At 46.1% G+C, this 23557-nt stretch overlaps 1 protein-coding gene across 5 annotated transcripts; it reads left to right on the plus strand.

Annotated features, from left to right (window-relative positions):
• The first annotated feature begins 11303 nt into the window (after positions 1 to 11303).
• Positions 11304 to 23021, plus strand: BLOC1S6 (biogenesis of lysosomal organelles complex 1 subunit 6). Of its 5 annotated transcripts, XR_012895752.2 has the most exons (8): positions 11509 to 11665; positions 11782 to 11855; positions 12396 to 12540; positions 13804 to 13891; positions 15440 to 15523; positions 17727 to 17813; positions 18532 to 18731; positions 22703 to 23021. XR_012895752.2 is itself a non-coding variant. In XM_075897163.2 (7 exons), exons 2-7 carry the CDS (start codon positions 11792 to 11794, stop codon positions 18649 to 18651), a joined length of 588 nt encoding a protein of 195 aa, XP_075753278.1. In that variant the 5' UTR covers positions 11304 to 11409; positions 11782 to 11791; the 3' UTR covers positions 18652 to 23021. The 5 variants fall into 5 exon arrangements, 4 of the variants coding, with proteins under 4 accessions (XP_075753278.1, XP_089638174.1, XP_075753277.1 ...); XM_075897163.2 differs by lacking the exon at positions 11509 to 11665 and adding an exon at positions 11304 to 11409 and having other exon boundaries at positions 18532 to 23021; XM_089782048.1 differs by lacking the exon at positions 11509 to 11665 and adding an exon at positions 11307 to 11344 and having other exon boundaries at positions 18532 to 23021.
• Positions 23022 to 23557: the final 536 nt, after the last annotated feature.

A 23557-nucleotide genomic window follows, 5' to 3' on the forward strand; every position in this document is an offset into this window, starting at 1 on the left:
GCAATTTCAGCTATGCAAATTGCATCTATCTTATTTTGATCTTATTTCAAAATAGCTTATTTCATAATTTGGCGCTGTTTACACACTACCAAATTTCGAAATAACCCACTATTCTGAAATGTCCCTTACTCCTCGTGGAATGAGGCTTGCAGGAATAACTGGTGCACTCAAAATATGTGGAATAGCTATTTCGGGATATCTCTGGTATCCCTAAACAGCACTGCAGTGTAGAAATAGCCTAAAAGTCAGGAAAAAATGCATGGACAGGCTATGGCTGGTGTTTTCCCATCACTGTAAAAAGCACTGAGACAAAATCAACATTTTGATGTCCAGACAAAAATGATCTTTTAGTAGAGGCCAAAATTAGTAGAATCTTATAACACACACAACTGCTGATAGACATCAGTAGGAGAAGGCAAAACACAACCTTACTGTTTTTCACATTTAGGTGTCTGCTGTGCCCCCTGGGGAACAATACAGAACAGACACGTTGTTCCCATCAAGACCTCAGGCAGCTTCTGCACCCCTCTTCCTTGCCAGCCCAGCCCACCCCCACCTATAGCACATCCACACAGCAGTGCTAAAGTCAAATTAAGCTATGTACCTTTAGCTACATCAGTTTCATAGCTGAAGTCAAAATAGCTTAATTCAGCTTTTGGTTCTGTCTACACATCAGGAGGTCAAAGGAAGAACACTCTTCCTTCGACTTCCCTGACTTCTTGTGAAATGAGGGTTACAGGAGTTGGAGTAAGAAGTCCTCCAGCTCAACATTATTTTGAAATAATGGCTTGCTGTATAGACACACAGGCTATGACTACACTTCATGCTTTGCTGGAAGAGGCAATGCAAATGAAGCATGGATTAGCATTTTCTCACACTTCATTTGCATAATCTCTTCCAGTCTGTTTTTGCACAATGGGTTTTTGCACAAAAACAAGCAGTGTAGACTTTTTTTGTGTGCAAAAAGAAACGGCAGAAAATATGCTAATGATGTTGCAATTTATGCCAGTGAGTCCCTCATTAGCATATTTTCTGCCAAAAGAACTCTGTGAAGATGTAGCCATATTTTGTTATGTCAAAATAACATCAGTTATTCCAAAATAACGCTACTGTGAAGATGTACCCCCAGTGGGGCCACCAGCACTCAGGGCCCCATGGTAAGGTGGGGAGGGGCAGCTCTGCACACCCAGAAGAAGCAGGGCTATCAGAAGTCCGTCCTTAACACTACCCTGGCCACAGCACTGCTTCCCCCAGCTATGTGCCAGAGCTGAAGCTGGGCCTCAGTGTTGTTCCAGAGCAAGCTGCCCAGTATGCAGCTCACCCTGGCCACAGCATCAGCCCTGGAGAAGCTGGTGGTGGTGCCTGGCTGCTCCTGGGGCAGGCTGCATGATGAGCAGCTTGCTCCATGTGCCAGAGCTGGGACTAACAAGGCCACAATCAGGCAGCATCCTGTCCCTGGAAGCTCCACAGTCCGGCCCTCATCTGGCTGCAGGAAGGCCTACGGTGGGCCTCAACTCCTGCTGTAGCACAGATAGAAGGGGAGGCCACAATTCAGCTGTGGCAATCCTGGCCCGGTCCCTCGTCCAGCCACTGTTGTCTGGATGCAGTAGCCCAGCCCCAGCCCAACCAGGTAAGGTAATCTGTCCCCTGCTCCCCTTCCCCGACATAATCTACTTTCCACCCCAGCAGCCTTCCCTTCCTCCTGCACATCCCACACATCACAACCCCCTGCCCTGAGCTCCTCATATACCCCAAATCTGACCCTTATGCACCCCCACAATCTCAGCTCCCTTTCATAACACTCTTGTACTCCTCCACACCCCAACCCTGTGCCCTGAGCCTCTATATACCCCAACCCAGATTCCTGTACCCCCACATCTTCAGCCCTCTGCCATAAGATTGACAGAAGACAGCCTGAATGTGTGCATGAAACTCGATTACACCAGTTATGATATAACTGGAGTTATGAGTACAATGTTTCATTTATGCTATTATTAATCATGTCAGTTATCAATAATATTAAGTTGTATATTTTCAGTCATGCAATTGGGCATTTTTATACGGTTTTGTTGTCCAATTGTTCTGAACTTTGACGTAGTTTGGCTCTTTGGTTTGAAAAGGTTGCCGACCCCTGTGTTAGATCATAGTATACATGTAAGAGGTCTATTCAGGTCCTTATAAATTTGCTTAGAGCTGACAAGCCCAAATGGAGACAGGCACAAGTTACAAGTTTCATAGCTCCATGTATTGTCTGAGCTGGAATTCAAGATTATGGCACGCTGCTTTCTTCTTTCTCACTTTGCTTCTGTTTTTTGGATCAAAGCTGCTTCATGTGGAATTGTGCCCTGTGCCAAACGTTCCCCTCCAGTCTGAATGGGATTTTTCACACTCCTCCCAACTTTTCACATTAATGATAAACTGCTTCATACAATATTTTACATATAGCATGGTACGTAAGGTTTACATATCCTACCATAAGAGTCATACACATATCAATCCATAAAATTTGTGATGGCTTTACCCAGCGGGATCACCCTTCATGATAATATAATAATTAATCCTTCCCAAAAGATACAAAGGAGCCAGAGGCAGGACTCTTCCATTCACTAGAATCTGATCAGGATGGAGTGGTTTCAAATAACATATTCAAAGCCAATAACTGATTGATTAGATTGATGAGGCCACACTCATCTCACTCCTAAAAGGTTCTCTGCCTGCTCCTGAAAAGTGTTGTATAAAATGCATCGCACAATAGTCATGCTTTGAAAGATTTGAAAAATGAGGCTATTTGAATATTACATAAAATAGAGAGTGTGGCAGGAACTGCTAATAGCTTTCAAACCACAAGAAACTTTGTAAATACACCAACCGTATTATGATAATGAAAATTACACTGAAAACTTTTAAATCTCTAATTTGCGATTCATCAGTTTCTCAAAAGTGTATGCAGTGTTAAGTGCCTGAGGGAGAGATTTTCCTGTTCCTTGCCAGTGATTTTCTCACACTCAATTAGATCAGTGTTTTGCAAATTTTGTTATAAGATTGATTTCTTACATATGGGGTGAAAAAACAAGCCTCTCTTGATGTTAATTGGAAGACTCTCCTGCCATGGATATTTCATTTGTACTGGGTGAAAAGGCTGAATGGAGCATTTTAATTTCTTATACAGTTATTTGAATGTAGTATTCAGCAAAAGCAGAACTGTCTATTGAATAGTCACAGTTCTGGATATTTCCTAATTGGGAGGTGACTTTAATGAAAAGTAGGGGATTGCTCCCCCTGCTTGCTACACTTGCCAATCCCTCATCCCCAGAGCACCTGGAAGAGGAAAGGGAGGAGGCCACAGGGCTCTGGCCCTGCTCTGGAGCACCAGGGACAGGGAAAGGGGAAGGCTATGAAGCTCCTGCCCCTCTTCCCCAGCACCAGGGAGGAAGGAAGTTGTTCAGCTCCAGCCTCCCCCCACCACCAGAGAGGAGGGAGGCCACACAGCTCCGGCTCCCCTGAGCAGCGGGTAGGGGGAGGCTGTGCAGCTCTACCCCCCAAGAGAACCAGGGAGGGGGGAGGCTACGTGGCTCTGTCCTCCCCCGAGCACCAGGGATGGGGGAGGTTGTGTGGCTCCCTCCCCACCTAATGGAGTGACTGGAGAAGCCGCGTGGCTCCCATCCTGCCCCCCCAGACTATCAGGGAAGCCGTGTGGCTACTGCCCCACCCCCTGGAGCACGAGGGAGGGTTGGAGGAGACTGGGTGGCTGAGGGCCAACACAGGGGCTGCAGAATGCAGAGTGATGCATGCCATTATTCTATTGTCCCGCAGAAAAAGTTCCTTTATATATATAGAAAGAGAGCGAGAAACAATCCCTGAAGTGGGACAGCTGGCAAGACTGTTTTAATTTGTGCATGGCTGCCATGGTCCCTATGGACCTTGTGGCAGCTGGAGAATAGGCAGTTGGAGCACATGAAACCCAGGACACACTCATCTCTAGAATACTCAAGGAGCTGATAGAGGACGTATCTGAGCCTTTAGCTATCATCTTTGAAAAATCATGGAAGATGGGAGAGATTCTTGAAGACTGGAAAGGGGCAAACATAGTGCCCAGCTATAAAAAAGTAAAATAAGAACCCAGGAAACTACAGACCAGTCAAGTTTAACTTCTGTGCCAGGAAAGATAATGGGACCAATTAATTAAGGAATTCATCTGCAAACACCTGGAAGATAACAGGCTGATAGGTAATAGCCATCATGGATTTGTAAAAAACAAATCATGTCAAACCAATCTGATAACTTTCTTTGATAGGATAATGAGTCTTGTGGATAAGGGAGAAGTTGTGGACATGGCATACCTAGACTTTAGTAAGGCGTTTGATATGGTCTCGCATGATCTTCTTATCAATAAGTTAGACAAATACAACTTAGATGTGGCTACTATCAGGTGGGTGCATAACTGGCTAGATAACTGTTGTCAGAGAGTAGTTATTAACGGTTCACAATCCTGCTGGAAGGGCATAACAGGTAGGGTTCTGCAGGGGTCTGTTTTGGGACCAGTTCTGTTCAATATCTTCATCAACTATTTAGATATTGGCATAGAGAATACACTTATTACGTTTGCAGATGATAGATAACAGGGAGGGGTTGCAAGTGCTTTGGAGGATAGGGTCGTAATTCAAAATGATCTGGACAAACTGGAGAACTGGTCTGAGGAAAATAGGATGAAGTTTAGTAAGGACAAATGCAAAGTACTCCACTTAGGAAGGAACAATCTGATTCTCACATACAGAATGGGAAGTGACTGTCTAGGAAGGAATACTGCAGAAAGCGATCTAAAGGTCATAGTGAACCACAAGCTACATAGGAGTCAACAGTGTGATGCTGTTGCAAAAGTAATTATGATTCTGGGATGCTTTAACAGGAATGTTGTGAGCAAGACACAAGAAGTCATTCTTCTGCTCTACTCTGCGCTGATCAGGCCTCAAATGGAGTATTGTGTCCAGTTCTGGGTGCCACATTTCAAGAAAGATGTAGAGAAATTGGAGAGGGTCCAGAGGAGAGCAATAAGAATGATTAAAGGTCTAGAGCAGGGCCAGACTAAGGGGCGGGTAAGCCGGGCAGCTGCCCAGGGTGCCAACCAATAGCTGCCATCAGGCGCCGCACACCCGGCTCCTGGTGGGCTGCAGTTGCTGCCCGGGGTGGGGGCCGCGTTAATCCATGAAGTGCCCTTTTCCCCACTGCCGCGGGGCCCTGCGTGACCAGGCGTGGCCCACCCAGGTGGCCCCGGGCTGCGTGCCAGTGGCGGTGGCCGGGCAAGGAATGCGCTGTGCGCCCACCCGCGCGCCCCTGGGGGCGGGCCCTCACATGCGCCATGCACCTGGTGCGGTGCCACCCGCCCGGGGCGCAGGGCACCAAAATGGCTCAGGCCGGCCCTGGTCTAGAGAACATGACCTATGAAGGAAGACTGAAAGAATTGGGCTTGTTTAGTTTAGAAAGAAGATTGAGAGGGGACATGATAGCGTTTTTCAGGTATCTAAAAGGGTGTCACAAGGAGGAGGGAGAAAAATTGTTCTCCTTGGCCTCTGAAGATAGGACAAGAAGCATTGGGCTTAAACTTCAGCAAGGGAGGTTTAGGCTGGACATTAGGAAAAACTTCCTAACTGTCAGGGTGGTTAAATTGCTTTGGGAATAAATTGCCTAGAGAGGTTATAGAATCTCCATCTCTGGAGATAATTAAGAGCAGGTTAGATAGACATCTCTCAGGGATGGTCTAGACGGTACAGAGTCCTACTGTGAGGGCAGGGAACTGGACTTGATGACTTTTCAAGGTGCCTTCTAGTTATAGTGTTCTATGATTCATCCCACTCCTGAAAGGTGCTCTGCTTGCTCCTGCCACACTCTAAAATTTAGCTCCTCAAAACCCCTGCTTAGTGTTACCTAATTGTGTAAGTGCCTACATTCTTTACATGCCTAAGTTTCCACTAATAAAGACTTTTAGGACAGCTCAAAGGCTGTGGCTAGGCATGTACACAGCCATCTCAGTCCAGATGCCTAGCTTACTCCTACACCCCAGTAGCATTCTCAAATGAAGCATTGCCCCACCTATCTAATGCAGCACCTGATTCAATAAGGCGTTCTCAGAGACTGCCTAACAGATCAGGGAATATGTAAAATTCCCCTAGTCAGGCTTGCTTACCAGGGGTGAGAGGTGGGGAAGGGGACAGCTACGTCAGGGCCCGGCAATTCAAAAGTGGTTGGGGCTCCTGGCAGAATGGCATCTTTAATTTGCCTCCAGAGCCTCATGCAGCACACTCCAGGCAGTGCGAAGGGCTGGCATGCTCCAGGTGGCACTGACACTGAGGGCTGTCTTGAGGAGGCTAACTCCAGCCCCGCGCCTTCTACGTGAGACTTTGTCCCTTCCAGGGGCACAAAGCAACCACCCTCCTCCTCTGCCTTGTCCAGGGGTCCAGAAGACTGTTGGCCTCACTGGCCCTGGTGGTAGTACCAGCAAGTGTGCTTCCCATTATACCTCTCAGCCCAAGGATTTAACCAGTCCAGGACTGGGTTCAAGTCTCTATTTTGCCTAATGTGCCTTCATTAGTTATCCTTGATATGAAGATGACGTCTGCCAGGGAAAAGGTCATTGTTGAGACTTGAGATGGCTCAGGAGTCTAATCTGTACTCTACAGTTTTTTCCAGGCATATGATCTTTAACTTTATGTACCCTCCTCTTCTCAAAAAAGTTATATTTGAAATGTTTTTACTGTTGTACTTTGATTTGTTTGATTTTGAAGGATTATAAATAGCTGATTATTTAAAACTACTTTTAAATCGTACTTCCAGATACAGAGATATTTTTTCATTGCTTTAATTAACTTTAAAGAAATTATAATAATGCATTGCAAATGGTTTTATGAGTCATAATTGCATTTAACACAGAAAATCCTTTAAAAAATGCTGAAATAATTGATATAGTTTTGCAGAAGCACACAGGGAATGTTAAATTTCAACCACCTACACACAATACCCCCCAAATACTCACAAATCTGTATCCCAACACCACCAGCTCCTGCCCATTGAGCTAACATCAAAATATGAACAGTAGGCATCCCTGACAGCATTCCTACAGGTATTTGTATTATTTATCAGAGCCTTGCTGGCTATTCAAACTTATGAGCAAGTCTCCACACCTCAGCCTCCCACCCATTGATAAGGTTTTTCCCTCTTGTGCTCATAAATATTGTGCAAAACACAACGTGCGGTTATAATGGCTGGAACATTTTTTCTGTTGTTTCCAAATGATTCCATAAACAGAGCTATCTGTCTTTCAGATGGTCAAATGACTTGACTACCTTCCTGCAGCTACTCAGATGATAGGTACAATGTTTCTTCTTTTTGTCCAAGACACTGGTATATGGTTTCATTAACCAGAACATCAGAGGATAAGACAAGTCTCCCAGTATAACTGTAACAAACTCAGTACCATTAATGTCTATAGTATTCCTGCAGGCAAAGAGTCCCTTTTGCATTAGTTTAAATAGTATTGCGTTCTGAAAGTTCCTAGAATTATGGACCTTCCCCAACCACCCTGCATGTGTCTGTAAACCTGCCATGGTGGTCAACCCATCCTTGGAGCACAATGGATTAATAACCCTTTGGCTACATCTATACTGCACTCTCTTGTGGAAGAAAATATGCAAATGAGGCGAAGTGGTGAATATCGCCACACCTCATGTGCATACTTAATGAGCTGCCATTTTTGTGCCAGGGGCTTTTGCGCAAAAAGAAGCCGTCTACACAGCTTTTTGTGCAAAACCCCCCTCTTGCACAAGAGCTATTCTGCTTGAAAAAAAGTGGCAGAAAGGCTCTTGCACAAGAGGGGGATTTGTGCAAAATGGAGCTGTGTAGACGGCTCCTTTTTGCACAAAAATGGCTCATTAAGTACGCAAGTGAGGCACGGTGATATTCACTGCTTTGCCTCATTTGCATATTTTCTTGTACAAGAGAGCGCAGTATAGATGTAGCCTGTTTATAAATTAAATGCCCTAGATGTATGTACAGGGAAAATGATAGGCACTTAGGGTCCATCAGTTGTCTCAGTACAGTTCGGGAACCTGTTATACTAAATCCGTGGTCCCCAACCCGGTGCCCGTGGGCGCCATGGCGCCCGCCGGGCTCTTTACATGCGCCCGCGGAGCAATCTGGGCTGGCAGGTGCCAGCCCCGGGCGCATGGCCGGTCCCGGCCCCGGCCCCGGGGGTGCCGCGCGTGCCCTTGGCGAGTCCGGCTCCGGCCTTGGCCCCGCCCCCGCGGGCACCGCACGTGCCCTGGCCCCGGCCTTGGCCCCGCGGCGCTTATGGGGGGGGAGGGCGCGCCGGCCCCGGGCGCGCGGCGCTTGCCGGGGGGCGCCGGCCCCGGGCGCGTGGCTATGGGGGGGGCCCCGGCCCCAGCCCCGGGCGCGTGGCTATGGGGGGGGCCCCGGCCCCGTGGCTATGGGAGGGGCCCCGACCCCGGGCATGCGGCTGGGGGGAGCCGCCCCCGGGCGGGCAAGTGTCCCCGCCCCCTGGCGCCCGGCGGGCGACCGGCCACGCCCGCTGGCGCCCGCCAACCTGAAAAGGTTGGGGACCACTGTACTAAATGAACTGAATGGGACCTTTTTTGGGGGATAAGGGAAAACACCACTTTTACTGAAAAAATATATCAATACTGCATCATATGCATATAATCAGGGCTCGCTGAACCGCTTCAAAAGAGTGCTTGCTTTTTGACTCCCCAAGGCTGCCCTATAGGGTTGCCAGATACTTTCACAAAAATCTTGAACATGGCAGGAAAAAAATTGGTTGAGGAAAAAAAAAAAATACTGCACTTTTAAATTCCCCCGCTTCGCCCGTCAGACATGGCAGGGGAAAAATGTCCCCACCGGCCTTCGGTCAGAGAAAAACAGAAAATACCGGACATTTTCTTGTGCAGAAAGCCTGCATTGTAGACATAGCCCTTGTGTTTATATGATGCAAATAGTAAAAGGAACATGCATTCTGTGGAAACACAGTTAGTTCAATTTATACCTGATGTGCATCAAAAACTTTTGATTAGTAGCTGCCCCTCCCATGTATCCATGGCCTAAGTCTCCTTTATGGAGCTAGCCCTTGGGCCAACCACAAATTTGATCATCTGTTCCTTATTTCTTTAATCCAAATTCCATAATTTTTACCTGACATGGCACTTTTCTGATATTACTTTTTTGAACAAATAGATTTGCTTTCAACAAATAATAATCTCAAAATTAGTTTGCATTTGTTTTGGTAATTACAAATAAACATTTTGGGAGAACCTGTATCAGTATAACTTTTAGATATACTGACCTAACCAGTCTGTGTCGACAGTGCTAATAGGGCTTCTCCTGCTGATATGGCTACCACTCCCTCAGGAGGTGGATTAACATGGGGTAGTAGCATCTTCATTAAAGCACTACAGCACTGTAACTGTAGCACTGTACCTGAAGTCTAGCCGTACTCAGATTCTGGCTCCTGAGCCACAAGTGGCTCTTCACTAGTCTGTTGGTGCTTTTTGCAGTACATATTAAAACACTCTGGCTATGTCTAGACTACATCCCTTTTTCGTAAAAGGGATGTAAATTAGACGTATCACAATTGCTAATGAAGCGGGGATTTAAATCTCCCACGCTTCATTAGCATAATAATGGCTGCCGCTTTTTTTCGGCACGGAGCTTTGCCGGAGAAAAGCGCCAGTCTAGACGCTGATCTTTCGGAAAATAAATCCTTTTCCAAAAGATCCCTCATCCCTCTTGCAATAAGGGATAAGAGATCTTTCGGAAAAGGCTTTATTTTCCGAAAGATCAGCGTCTAGACTGGCGCTTTTCTCCGGCAAAGCTCCGTGCCGAAAAAAAAGCGGCAGCCATTTTTATGCTAATGAAGCGTGGGAGATTTAAATCCCCGTTTCATTAGCAATTGCGATACGTCTAATTTACATCCTTTTTTCGTAAAGGGGATGTAGTCTAGATGTAGCTTCAGTGATTTAATTATTAACCAGTCTGAGTTATTAAGCAATCAATATGCTTTTATTATGTTATTAACCAATGAAGTTACCAATTTATACTAAATTAGTAATTTGGATCCTGTGAGAATTATATATATATAAACCAAGATATTTCCCATCATTCACACTAATGTGGCTCTGCTAGGTGACCATTGATAGCTAATTTGGCTCTTGAACAGCTGTCTGAATATCCACTGTTATAGAAACTTTCACCTTTTACTAAGAATATAAACAAAAGGTTCTGAAGACTATCTCTATCCCTATTGCACTCTGTTTCTATTTCTCTGTGGTAGCTCCACTTCTTTGTCTGCCACATTGTTTAGCTGGGGTTATGCTTACATCATGCCTTCCCCCCAATGAAACTGGGAGACAAAGCTCTGTCTATCCCTTCATAGCCCCTCAACTCCAAGGTGCTGAGCACTTCTATCAGGGGACAGAGCCCTGCCAGTTAGAGCTGTTCTTAGGATTTATGTGGCCCTACAAAGTACTATTAAACTGATGCCCCAATGGCAGCCGGGGAGGAAAGAGGTAATTTTGAAAAATATGAGTTTATAATCTTCAGCAGCACTGATATTTTAAGGACATTTTAAAATAAGGACTGAGTATACATGTTAAATTGCTTCATTAACCCTTGACTAACTTTCAGTGTTCTGTTCATAGGCTTGCTAGAAGGCCATTTCACTTGTAAGTTAACCAGTGATAGAAATGTAGCCTTGTTAGTCTGGGGTAGTTGAAGCAAAATGCAGGACAATGTAGCACTTTAAAGACTAACAAGATGGTTTATTAGATGATGAGCTTTCGTGGGCCAGACCCACTTCCTCAGATCAACCAGTTCATCTCTGGAGGCAGACTCCGCAGGCTGCAGCCGCCACAGAACAGGGCTAGGAAGAGGTGGCTGGGTGGACAGTACCACCCAGTGGTGCCCCAAATGGTCAGGTTCTCTACTGGCTGCGTGTTCTGGGCATGGGTAAGAACAGCCCTGACCCTGAGCCCCCACTGCAAAGAACAGCAGCGCGGGGGAGGCCTGCAAGGCTCATGCACAGCAGAGGAGGGTGATGCTGGCATTTGAAAACGGGCCCTTCCCCAAGACCAGCGATCCCCTCATGGTGACAATCCATTCTCTGAAGAAGGCATCTGCGAGTAGAGACAGGCGACGCCCACGAACAGTGCTGGGCCTAGGACCACCCCACCTCCACCTGTTGCTTAGGGCCGCGTCCTAGCAACCAACAACGTCAGGTGACAGCCTCCGTGGAGGCGGGGTCACTTCCGGCCTCGGCTCCCATCTATATCCGGGGTAGCGGACGGTCAGAGACCACCTGCTGGGCGGGGTGCTGTGGTCAGGAGGGCCCGGGGCGCAGCTGCCTCCGCGGTCCGGAACGTACCACCCCGTTCCCCCTCCTGCTACGTGCGCGTTAGGCGGCCCCAGCCCCGCTCTGCGCTCCCGAGCCGGGGCAGCGCCTCTGCGGTTCGCTTCGCCCTCCCCTCCCCCTCGGATCTAGCCGCGGAGCCGCTTCCCACGGGACACTGGTCGGGGAGGGGACTGGCGCGCGCGCCCGCCCCCTCAGCAAAATCCCGGCCGGACCAAGCGCTCTCCGGGGGTCGCGAGCCATGCGCGCTGCCGTGGGGTAGGGGCGGCGAGCGGCCGGGTGGGGAGCTTGGGTGCCCCTCCCCCCCCCACGGGAGGGAGCAGCGGCTGCCGGGGCTCGCGCGCTCATGCCGCTGTGTCGCTCTGTGCCCTCAGCCGAAGCGCCATGGAGCAGCCCGAGGGGTTCCTGCCGGAGGCCGCCGCCCCGCGGCAGATGGACCCCGCGCTGGGTACGTGAGCCGCGGCCGCACGGAGCTCGGCTACGGCTCGTTAGCATCGTGGTGGCGCCTGTGTGGCAGGCCGAGCTTCGTGCAAACGTTGCTCTCGTCACGAGGGTGCGGGCAGGTGGGGGGGGGTCTCTCTGCCCGGCTCTTTCCTCGCTTTTTAAGTGGCCACGTTGCGAAGTGGAGCTACGGACGCTGCCCCCTGCCCGTAGTTGACCCGCATCCACTTCTTGTGTATGCGACTTCTGGAAAGGAAGCGCCTTCCGCGTATCTGAATTGGTTTCCCTAGTTGAGAGGGGCGCAGCGAGCACTGTTGTCAAAATCTCACCTTTCTGCCCTCTTCCCACAGGGCATGCATGGCTTTTGCAATTGAAACCTCATATAATGTCGGGAGGTGAATGGAGCATTGCTTAATTGTTGATATGCCACTTATACTCCATTGCTGAACCTCCAACTTTTATTTCAAAATAGAAAATCCATTAGTACTAGCAGATGAAGTGATGGCAATAGTTCTTAGCAGTTTATGGTTGCTGCTTCTTGTTACAGATTCCATTGAAGCCTCTCCAGATGAGGGACTCATAGAAGATTTGGCTATTGTAGATAAGAAAGCTGTGGAGCAACTAACCGAAGGATTGATTTCTTATTATTTGCCTGATCTTCAGCGATCAAAACTAGCTCTGCAAGAGCTCACGTAAGCAAACTGAAAAAAGCAACTCTATAATACATGCATTTCCTCTCCAGAATTTCTTTAGTCAAATCCCCATACTTTCCTGTAGTATGGTTTAACATAAAATAGACTTTTATGTGCTTTGAGTGCAGCACTTTGAACAGTGAGATTTGGCAGATTTTAAATAAAATTTTAAAAGAGCTGCCAGTCAGGTCTCCTGATAGGGAGAGGGCAGTCGACCTGGGGCACAGTGATTCAAAAGGGACTGGGACTCCCAGCTGCTGCTACCACAAGAGTAGTGGTGGCCATAATCCTGGGCTCTTTAAATCACCATGGCTGGCAGGGGGGTTGGTGCAATGTGCTCTGGATGAAGCTGAGGGCTGCCCAGCCGGCCAGCCCCTCTGCCTGAGGCCCTGCCCCTTTTGAGAGCAAAGAGTATCTCTTTTATCCTGCCTTCCTCCCAACCTTGTCCAAGGGCCTGGAAAATCGGTCCACCCCCATCGCTAGTCAGGTAACCTACCAGCAGTTGAAATGGAGGGCAATTTTAAATTTAAAGCACTGAAATCCATTCACCCAGTAACAGCAAAAGATACATCCGCTTTTTAAATGTGTTCCACCCTCCTGAGAGGGGGAAAGACATGACCTTGTGCTGTACAACTTTATTTGGAGAAAAACATTCAGGTTTTGGGATGTTCTATAAAACGTGTTTTCAAGAAAGACTTTAAAACATTTTTCTTGCCTGTATGAAACCCCAGACTCTAATTTCAATTAGCATATCTTTTTGTTTTGTTACTTAATTTTTAAGGGTCCCCTATGTGTTCATTATATGGCTTTGGTGTAAGACACTGTTTGGGATTTCCAGCTAATGTGGACTGATATCTTTGCAGTGCTTGGAATCTTCCAAATAGTGTACAAGAACACTTCAGCAGCAGGAGACATAGCAGTGTCCTTTATAACTGTTTAATTAGAATTCATTTAAATATCAGTTTAAAAAAAATCTGCAAAGACTCTGTTCCTAAATCTGCTTTGTTTCCTGGTTATTCCTTATCTACTATCGTGACGAAAATTACTTTGTACAAAAGAGTTAATTTAAATTTCCCCTTGGAATATTTTTTTAAAATAAAACTTACTTATGGTATTATATCTTCATTAACAATCAATATGTTAAGATTTCAATGAAGATTTCAGTATTAAAACTCAAAATTGCAAGTTCTCTTTAATCAATCCAACAGTTTATTTAATCTGATTTCTTGTGTGTGTCTTAAAGTCTTTGTATTTTTGTTTCAGACAGAATCAAATAGTATTACTAGACACGTTAGAGCAAGAAATCACAAAATTCAAAGAATGTAATTCTGTTCTTGATATCAATGCCTTGGTAAGTGTATTTTATTATAAGTTTGCCTGTGGTGTAATAATAAACTTATATCTCATACATGTATTGTTTTTCATCCTCATAGGAAAATGTTATAAATATATTACTACAGGCAGTCCCCTGGTTACGTACAAGATAGGGACTGTAGGTTTGTTCTTAAGTTTAATCTGTATGTAAGTCGGAACTGGCGTCCAGATTCAGACACTGCTGAAACTGACCGCCAGTTCTGACTTACATACAGAATCAACTTAAGAACCCCAGGCGTCCCAAGTCAGCTGCTGCTGAAACTGATCAGCAGCTGATTCCAGGAAGCCCGGGGCAGGGCAGTTTCAGCAGATCAGTTTCAGTAGAAGCTGGTCAGTTTCAGCAGAAGCTGACTTGGGGACGCCTGGGGCAGAGCAGCTGGGGTGCTGCTGGGTTGCTCCAGTAGCGCCGCTCCTCGGTGCTACTGGACCAACCCAGCAGCACCCCATCTGCTCTGCCCCAGGCGTCCTGATTCAGCCGCTGCTAAAACTGACCAGCAGTGGCTGAATCAGGACCTGGGGCAGAGCAGCTGGGGTGCTGCCGGGTTGGTCCAGTAGTGCCTAGAGCGGGCGCTGCAGGACCAATCGGCAGCGCCCCAGCTGCTCTGCCCCAGAGTCCAAAACAAAAGCCTGGTCTGCTGGGGGGGGGGGGGGGAGCACACTAGCTGCGCCCCCTCCCCCAGCAGACCAGGGACACGGGGAGCAGAGCCGCAGCGGCAGCGGGGTGCCGCGCCTCTGAGGCTTTGCTCTGGCAAAGCCTCAGAGGCGAGGGACCCTGCCGCTGCTGCCGCTTCAGACTGGGTGCCTGTGGTCTGCTGAAGCGGCAGCAGCGGCGGTTCCCCGCGCCTCTGAGGCTTTGCTCTGGCGGTCTCCAGCAGACCAGGGGCACCAGAGCAGCTTACGAACGGGGCTTTCTCGCCCCGACCTCCGGGGCCCGAGAGCTCCGTTCATAAGTAAGTCGGGGACTGCCTGTAATAATAATTACATCAATAGGTTTGCTCTTTGTAAATTGGAAGACACACAGAACTAACATGACTCTGTTAAATGGGAAGAGGACAACGTAGAGGACTGCTTAAGTCTGTAGTATGGGTGGGTGGGTGCGCGCGCGCACTGCAATAAAAGACCTACAACATGACCACTTCTGGCCTGAATCAGCTTTTGTGGGCTTGCAGGGTTTGGGCTGTGAAGCTGTAAAAGTGCAGTGAAGACATTTGAGATTGGGCTCTGAGACTTTCCTCCTCACTGGGTCTCAGGGTCCAGATTCTAGCCCAAGCCCAAATGTCTATACTGAAGTTTTATGGCTCCCAGTTCATGACCTGTAAGCCCAAGTCATTTGACCCAGGCTCGCTGTATTCCTGTCATGGGTCTTTTATTACAGTGTAGACCAGGGGTGACCAACCCATTCTGGACAAAGAGCCAAACTAGCAGTGGATATAGTGCGAAGAGCCGGGGCAAAGTTATTGAAGGGGGGAAAAAAAAGGATTGTCCCTTTAAGAAACACATTTAAAGGTTTTTTTGGCCACATCAGGCTCCTGCTGGCCGCCACCATCTTGAAAATGCCATTTTGAATGGCCATGCTGGATGGCTCCCCTGTCCAGATGAGCACAGAAAGGTAGGGGCCATTTTCAGGGCTGCAGGGTGGCTTTGTGAGATGCACTTTTGAGGGGGAAGAGCTGCATGTGGCACACGAGTTGTGGGTTGGCCACCCCGGTGTTGACATATTCTTACTAGCTTGCAGATGAGGGATTAGTAAGCATAGGTAGTGGGTAGGTATGTTCGTATATAGTCGAGTACATGATTAACCAATGAGGCGGGCAGGCAGAACCAATACACGTAGGCTACGTCTACATTGGCCCCTTTTCCGGAAGGGGCATGTTAATTTCAGCGATCATAATAGGGAAATCCGCGGGGGATTTAAATATCCCCCGCGGCATTTAAATAAAAATGTCCGCCACTTTTTTCCGGCTTTTAGAAAAGCCGGAAAAGAGCGTCTACACTGGCCCCAATCCTCCGGAAAAAGCGCCCTTTTCCGGAGGATCTTATTCCTACTTTGAAGTATAAGATCCTCCGGAAAAGGGCGCTTTTTCCGGAGGATCAGGGCCAGTGTAGACGCTTTTTTCTGGCTTTTCTAAAAGCCGGAAAAAAGCGGCGGACATTTTTATTTAAATGCCGCGGGGGATATTTAAATCCCCCACGGATTTCCCTATTATGATCGCTGAAATTAACATGCCCCTTCCGGAAAAGGGGCCAATGTAGACGAGCCCATGGTGAATTGGCTTTTAAGCCGGCCCCTCTGCAGACAGGGCTGCTTTGTGGGATGCCAGCACAGCCTCTGTCCGCAGGAAGCTGGGGATCCCCATTAGACAGGGGTTGCTGCCACCCCACACTGTTGCTTCTGTGTCAGAGGCAGCAGTACAGAGCGGCAGGCAGGAACTGGTCTGCACTGGGAGCTGGTTTTTAAACTAGAGGTAGCAGTGCAGGATGGCAGCGGGCTCCCCAGTCATGGGGCCAGGAGCACACTGGCTGCTGCCCCCCCCCCCCTCCCGCCCGAGACAATTGAATAGACTCATAGACTCCAAGGTCAGAAGGGACCATTATGATCATCTAGTCTGAGAATAGTTGTGTAACCTAGCATATTTTGTGCAGTTACACAACTATTCAATTAATCACTATCTAACATCCCTAGTAGTGGGTCCAACTCTAAATTTAGATGCCAAAATCAGTGCATAAAGATTTGCATATATTACAGAGCTCCAGTAACAGCCATGGGGTGCCCATAGCACTCAGGGATTCTGATTCACTCTTCTATCTTTGCTTAGGTTGCGCCAAGAGATCAGCATTTGGTCCTTTGATTTAGTTGCATATTTTTTGAGTTTCTTGGGGTGTGTCTAGACTACATGCCTCCTTCGACGGAGGCATGTAGATTAGCCAGATCGGAAGAGGGAAATGAAGCCGCGATTAAAATAATCGCGGCTTCATTTAAATTTAAATGGCTGCCCCGATCTGCAGATCAGCTGTTTGTCGGCAGATCGGGGGAGTCTGGACGCGATGCCCCGACAAAGAAGCCTTTCTTCATCGACACAGGTAAGCCTCGTGAAACCAGGTTTACCTGTGTCGATGAAGAAAGGCTTCTTTGTCGGGGCATCGCGTCCAGACTCCCCCGATCTGCCGACAAACAGCTGATCGGCAGATCGGGGCAGCTATTTAAATTTAAATGAAGCCGCGATTATTTTAATCGCGGCTTCATTTCCCTCTTCCGATCTGGCTAATCTACATGCCTCCGTCGAAGGAGGCATGTAGTCTAGACACACCCTTAGTTATAACTTGAGGGGATATTTTAACAACAAAAAAATTCAAGTATACTTCATGAATGCCATAGGTTAAGGCAAATGAATGTCTTGCAGAAATTGTATATGCAGTTGTGACATGTGAAGCCAACTTTGTTTGTAAGAAGAATTTTAGGCAAATGTAAGGTAGGCTTGAGATTAAGTGTAGAACTATGCAATGGAGATAAGCTTCAGCTGTGTTGGGATGTAAAACTGAAATCTAATGTGTACAAGTGATCCTTTCTTCTGCCTTCATTAATATTTAAATAATTATAGTAATTTGTGCCCTTTGATATATAGTAATGTTATGAAAATTTGTATTAAAGTTTTTATAGTTAAGATATTAAAATATTCAAGACTTGTCTCCAAACTGACTGGTCTTCGGCATATTTTTGAAGTTACTATCTTAGGGTATAGCATTCTATTCCAGGCTAACTAATATTTTGATGCACTGAATCTTACCGTTCAACTGTCTTATGTTTTTTATAGTTTTCAGAAGCTAAACACTATCACAACAAGTTAGTGAATATTAGAAAAGAGATGATGATACTCCATGAAAAGACGACAAAACTAAAAGTGAGTGGAATGAGTGTTGTTTCCTTGTGTCCGCTGTCTATTGATGTATAATTTTAATGGCATACTATTAACATACACTCAATCAGTATTTTTAATACATTAGGAACTTGAACAAGAATCTGGCCTTCTAGATCCCGCTCTTCTTTGTGTAAACTTGTTTACTCTGTTTTTTCAATTGCACTGAAACTATCCATGGCTAGTTTTAACCTTCACTTAAATGTTCTTACACTAAAACATATTTGTATATTAGCATCACTGGTGGTGATGAAGCAGATAGAAGCTAGCTTTTCTTAATGGAAGTTGAGGCTGAGAATTTCTTCTGCCTCTCCATCCTTGAATATAACACTCAAACGGGACAACTTCTGTCAGCATGGTGGGCTGCTGTATATAGCAAGTCTGACTAATTCAGGTGTTAAATTTTGTCCATCAGTCCTTGGCTAGAAACTAAGTCCTCTGTGGAGGCAATGACTTCCATAATATATACTCCTCTCGTGTACATAGTGGGATGTGGAGGAATCCAGTTAATCTCTCCCCTAGATAGATCCCCATGATATAGGACTAGGGAAAATGACAGGAAAAGAAGATTGAGGGAAGAACCCTCTCATTTAAGAGGGCCAGAGGTTTTTGGCAAGATCTCAGTCTTGTGTGCATGTGTGTTGTGTTAACTTAGGATCCTAACCCCACAGAACTTCTGAGTGATTTTTTTTTTCTGGTTCAGAAAAGAGCACTTAAACTTCAGCAGAAGAGGCAGAAAGAAGAACTAGAACGAGAACAGCAACGTGAGAAGGAACTTGAAAGAGAGAAACAGTTAACAGCAAAACCAGCTAGAAGGACATAAAAGCCTGTGCATACCTCAACTTGTCCAAATCAATTATTTTTAAACTTTCTGGACTTGTTAAGGCAGAATCTATTATACTGGTGAGCTAAAGTTGTTATTGGGAAAAGTCTCTTGTACAGTTTTTTAGAAATTCCAGAATGCTAAATAACCAGTTGGTAAATAGCCACTTTTCCATTTCAACCATTCAGGATGCCTTCCTTTCTAATGCTATGCAGTTTAATATTAATCATAACGTAAATTTAGTTTTGATATATGTAGGGGAATTTAAACATAATTTTAAGTACATATCTGTTCACTTTCATCTTTCTGATGTTTTAAATATTCACTAAGAAATAGGCTGTGTATTCTTTCAGACAAAATGTTGAATGTGACTTGTGCAGTTCTGGGAGTTCAGTTTGGATCCATGGACTTCCACAGCTCTGTACTCCTTTGAGGTTGCGTCAGTTCAGATTTGTCTAATTGTTGACGTCATTGGTCACAAGTAATAGCCTTTTATGCCAATTTCGGTATAGTGGTTCTACCTCCCCCCGATTGCTATGTAACTGAGCATGTATATTATTGATCATGTGTGAGAAGTGCAAATGTCCTTATTTTGGGATTCTTTCCTCCTCTCCTACACTTCACACGCAGAGGCTGATGGTCTCCCCAGTTCTTTAGAAACTGTTCCCTACACTATATTTGCTGAAATAAAGGGAGTATTTAACCCTTCTTCCTTGTTATCAGATCTTATCATGGTTTGAGATGATCACTTCTGACTAGTTCCTAAGCCCAAAAGGATGAATGTTAAAAACCTGTGAAATTAAGATGGGCACAACCACATGCACCATACAAGAGTGATACTACAATGAATTGCCGGCCCTTGTGCTTGGATAAGCATTTCCTTTGATAGCTAAATCAGATTACTGTAATTTGAAGTACGGATGTAAAGGACTAGTTGACTACTTGATAAGCCTGAGTTTTCTGGTAGTCGAGAAGACTGCTTGCATTCTCCCCTGCCCCTTGCTGCCTCTTTATCAGAGGCAGTAAGGGAGGAGATCAGGAGCCAGTGCTGGGGGGAGCCAGCTTAAAACCTGGTTCCCCTAGCACCATCTGTGCAGTGCTGCCCGCTCCCCACACTTGCTGCTGCCTCCATTAGAGGCAATGGGGTAGGGTCTGCTTCCATGAAGCAACCCCTGTCTGTGGCAACCCAGTTGCAGGTGGGGGCTGCTTTGCAGCAGCAGTCCCTATGTGCGTGGGGTTCCATTGGGAAGTTGGGATTCTCTTCCCCTTTCTCCTCCCTCCCTGTGCAGCAACTCTTAGCTGGGCAAGCATTCCAACTTAGTTCCAGCTCACGCTGTGTGCAGGAAACAACCCTTCTGTGGCTCTGCAATTTAAAACATAGTAGAAGCCGGGGGCAGGTTGCCCAGCTCTTACTGCCTTTTACATTTCAGAGCCGCAGCAGGGTTTGGTCCCACATCTGACCTGAGCCAAAACTGAGCTGGGCAGCTTATCTACTAATCAAATTGCCAACAGAATTTTTATCGACTCCTCAATTACATAAATACTTGCATTTTAGCATCCCTAAATTGACAGTACTAGTTAGAGGGAGATGATGAAATCAAGTCAGTTATTGTTTAACAGATCTTAATTTGTTCAAAATTTGTAGATTTCATTGCTCTCTCTGTAACTGACACTGATATAAATTTTCAGGAAAAATTCCTGCGGTGTTATATTGTTTCGTGCAGTTGACCCAATTTTAACTCTTAGATTTAATTGAGAGACTCTGTTTCACATGGTTAAACATTTTCACCAGTGCTGATGAGAGTTAATACTGAAAAACTGTATCCCAGATGCTCTTAAGCAAATATGGGGTAGGGTTTAATTACAAATTTTCTGAATGTGTAACTGCTTTCTTACAGAATTGGTAAAAGCCTCTTGTTTAATGTATATTTAACTGTATAGATAAGCTTTTAACTATTTCATTTCTGCCGTCTGATAAAGTAGTTATTTTACATCTGTACCTTTTAAAATAAATATTAGTAAAATAAATGTTGTCACCTGAGCTGATATATTTATCAGGAAGATAAACTTTGTATAAACTATAACAATGACTGGCAAGACATTTAAAGGGATATCAACTTTGAAATATAATTGGTTTTTAAAACATAATTAAAACTAATTTCAAGTACTACAGTAAAACTCCATTAATCCGGCATCCAATGCTCCGGGACTCCTGATGGTCGGGCACCAGCAGGAACCCGGAAGTGCTGGGGCAGCTGGACAGGCTTCCCCCATTTAGCTGCTGCTGAAACTGACCAGCAGCTGAAGCGGGGAAGCCGGGAGCAGATCATCTGGGGTCCTGCCAGGTTGGTCTAGTAGCGCTGCCTCTCGGGGCTGCGGGACCAACCCGGCAGGACCCCAGCTGCTCTGCCCCGGGCTTCCTGGAATGAGCCGCTGATCTGTTTCAGCAGCGGGTGACTTGGGGTCCCCTGGGGCAGAGCAGCTGGGGTGCTGCCGGGTTGGTCCCGCAGCGCCGAGGGGCGACACTATGGAACCAACCCGGCAGCACCCCAGCTGCTTTGCCCCAGGCATCTGGATTCAGCTGCTGCTGAAACTGACCAGCAGCGTCAGTTTCACCAGCAGGCTGAATCTGGACGCCAGGGGCAGAGCAGCTGGGGTCCTGCCGAGTTGGTCCCGCAGCGCCGTCCTATGGCGCTGCGGGACCAACCGGGCAGTACCCCAGCTGCTCTGTCCCAGGCGTCCCCAAGAGCAGCTGGAGTGCTGCTGGGTTGGTGCCGTAGCGCTGCCCCTTGGCGCTGCGGGACCAACCTGCTAGCACCCCAGCTGCTCTATTGCAGGCATCCCCGATTCAGCTGCTGCTGAAACTGACCAGCAGTGGCTGAATCAGGGACGCCTGGGGCAGAGCCGGACTATCGTAAGGGGGGGCTATGTGGGGTCTTGGGTGGCATCCCCTCCCACCCCAATCCAGACCCCTCATAGCCCCCCCTTCTGATAGTCCGGCATATCTGATAATCCGGCACCCCCTGGGTCCTAAAGGTGCCAGATTATCGGAAGTTTACTGTATATACACTTGGCCTGATTCCTCAATATTTATGATGCTACAACCAAATTTTCCTATCTTTTTAAATGGTTTTCCTTTCTCTTGTTGAAATAGGGAAATAGCAAAACTATATGTAAAGTGCCATCCAATTCATAGTGTAAACGGAGGAGGTGAGGGGAGAATACAGCAACTGAAAAATTAGTTATCTAAGTAGATATTTGTAGCAATAATAAATTTTTAAAAATCAAGCAGGTGTGTTTATTCTTTTTTTAATTTACTTTTTATCCTGTAGCAAAATTGTTGACCTATGTTTTAGGTTTTTGAAATGCATTTCTAAAAAAAAAAGAATGCTAAAATCTATTTTTGGAACATTGTATAAATTAAGTTTAAAATTAACTTTTCTTTATCTGTATTGCACAATTAGATTTTGAAAATATATTTTAACTATTTTTATAGTAGAATACTAGATGTCAGTCAGACCAAATCAAAATTCACTTGCATTGCTAAATTTTATTTTGTTCTAGCAAAGGGAGACAAAAATGTCAGGCTGTGGCAGCTTTCTAATAGTTACAGATTAAAAATGTTTAAACAGTCCTTATTATGCAGAGTATAGATATTCAAACACTGAAATTAATGAATAGGCGGCTTACATGGTTCATCATTTTGGATTAATTTGTCATCTGTTGAAAGTTGACAAAGTTTTATTGAAGAACCTTAAAGCAGCTGCAAAAAAGGGGGGAGGGAGGAGAATAGCAAATAAGCAACTGAGACTTTATTTTTAAAAAAGAACCCTGATACAGTGGGGGATTTTGGCAAGTGTGAAATTTGATATAACTTGGGTTATATCAAATTTAAAAAAATATATAAGATACTAGTTAGAGCTGTAACTAAGATTCTGTAGAGCAGAGAACTAAGTGGCATCCGCACAGGGAATGTAATATTTTGCCCAGACTTCCAGGAAGTCTCTCGATTAATGAACAGGGTTTTCTTTCTCAAATTGTCTTGTTGCAGTTAAGTCAAACCAATGTGACATGGAGAGGAAATATTGAACCCAACCGTTTTTTCTAGAGTTCAGCCTCGCAAAACTCTACTTGTCTGGAGAGAGAGACTGTGTTTTTTTAATAGGCAAGTAAAATTCAATTTTTTTTCCATTATCCAAATGGTAAGAGTGTGTGTGCTGGGGTGTCTTTTACCCAGATTACTACAGTACTTAACTACCTCACAGGTGTGTTGTGAGGATGAACATTTGTGAAGCACTTTGTCTAACCACAAAGTTGTACTGACTTAAGTATTGTTTTCCAAGTCATTAAAACTCCCTATTGTGAATGCAGTTATACTGATTGCTTATTTATATTGATAGTGTGCTTTGGTAAAAATCTGTATCAACAAACACCTTTTTCTTGGTTATAAATATGTTCCTGCTGGAGGAATGCAACCAATTTAGCAATCTTTTAAGAAACAAATACAGTTAAATTTTTGCTACTTGCGAGTGTACAAAGCTTGATTTTTATTACAGGCAGTCCCCGACTTACGTGGATCCGACTTACGTCGGATCCCTAGATACGAACGGGGTGAGGCAACTCCCGCACATGCGCAGCAGCATTCCCGGGGCTCGCTCACCTGGGTCCTAGGATCCTCCTCCTCCTCGGGCCGGCTCCGACTGGGGTCCCGCAGAGCTGCCGGGCAGAGGAAAAATGCCTCCCCCACCCCCCTGCCAGCAACAGGCTGCTGAACAGACAAAAGCAGCCTCTCTGCCCCTCCTCCCCTCTATACATGCCGGGCTCCCGGAGCGCAGCAGCTTCCCCGGGGCTCGCTCACCTGGGTCCTAGAATCCACCTCATCCTCCTCTTCGGCCGGCTCCAACTG

Source organism: Pelodiscus sinensis, chromosome 14 (assembly GCF_052426305.1).
Source record: "Pelodiscus sinensis isolate ZL-2025 chromosome 14, ASM5242630v1, whole genome shotgun sequence".
In the NCBI taxonomy this organism is placed as follows: domain Eukaryota; kingdom Metazoa; phylum Chordata; order Testudines; family Trionychidae; genus Pelodiscus; species Pelodiscus sinensis.

What these genes read in the sequence shown, in the direction of transcription:
- BLOC1S6 (XM_075897162.2), top strand. An exon ending in CTAGCTCTGCAAGAGCTCAC is followed by an intron (nt 12,541 to 13,803) that starts GTAAGCAAACTG and finishes TTTTTGTTTCAG; the next exon opens with ACAGAATCAAATAGTATTAC. An exon ending in GTCCAGATGAGCACAGAAAG is followed by an intron (nt 15,524 to 17,726) that starts GTAGGGGCCATT and finishes TGTTTTTTATAG; the next exon opens with TTTTCAGAAGCTAAACACTA.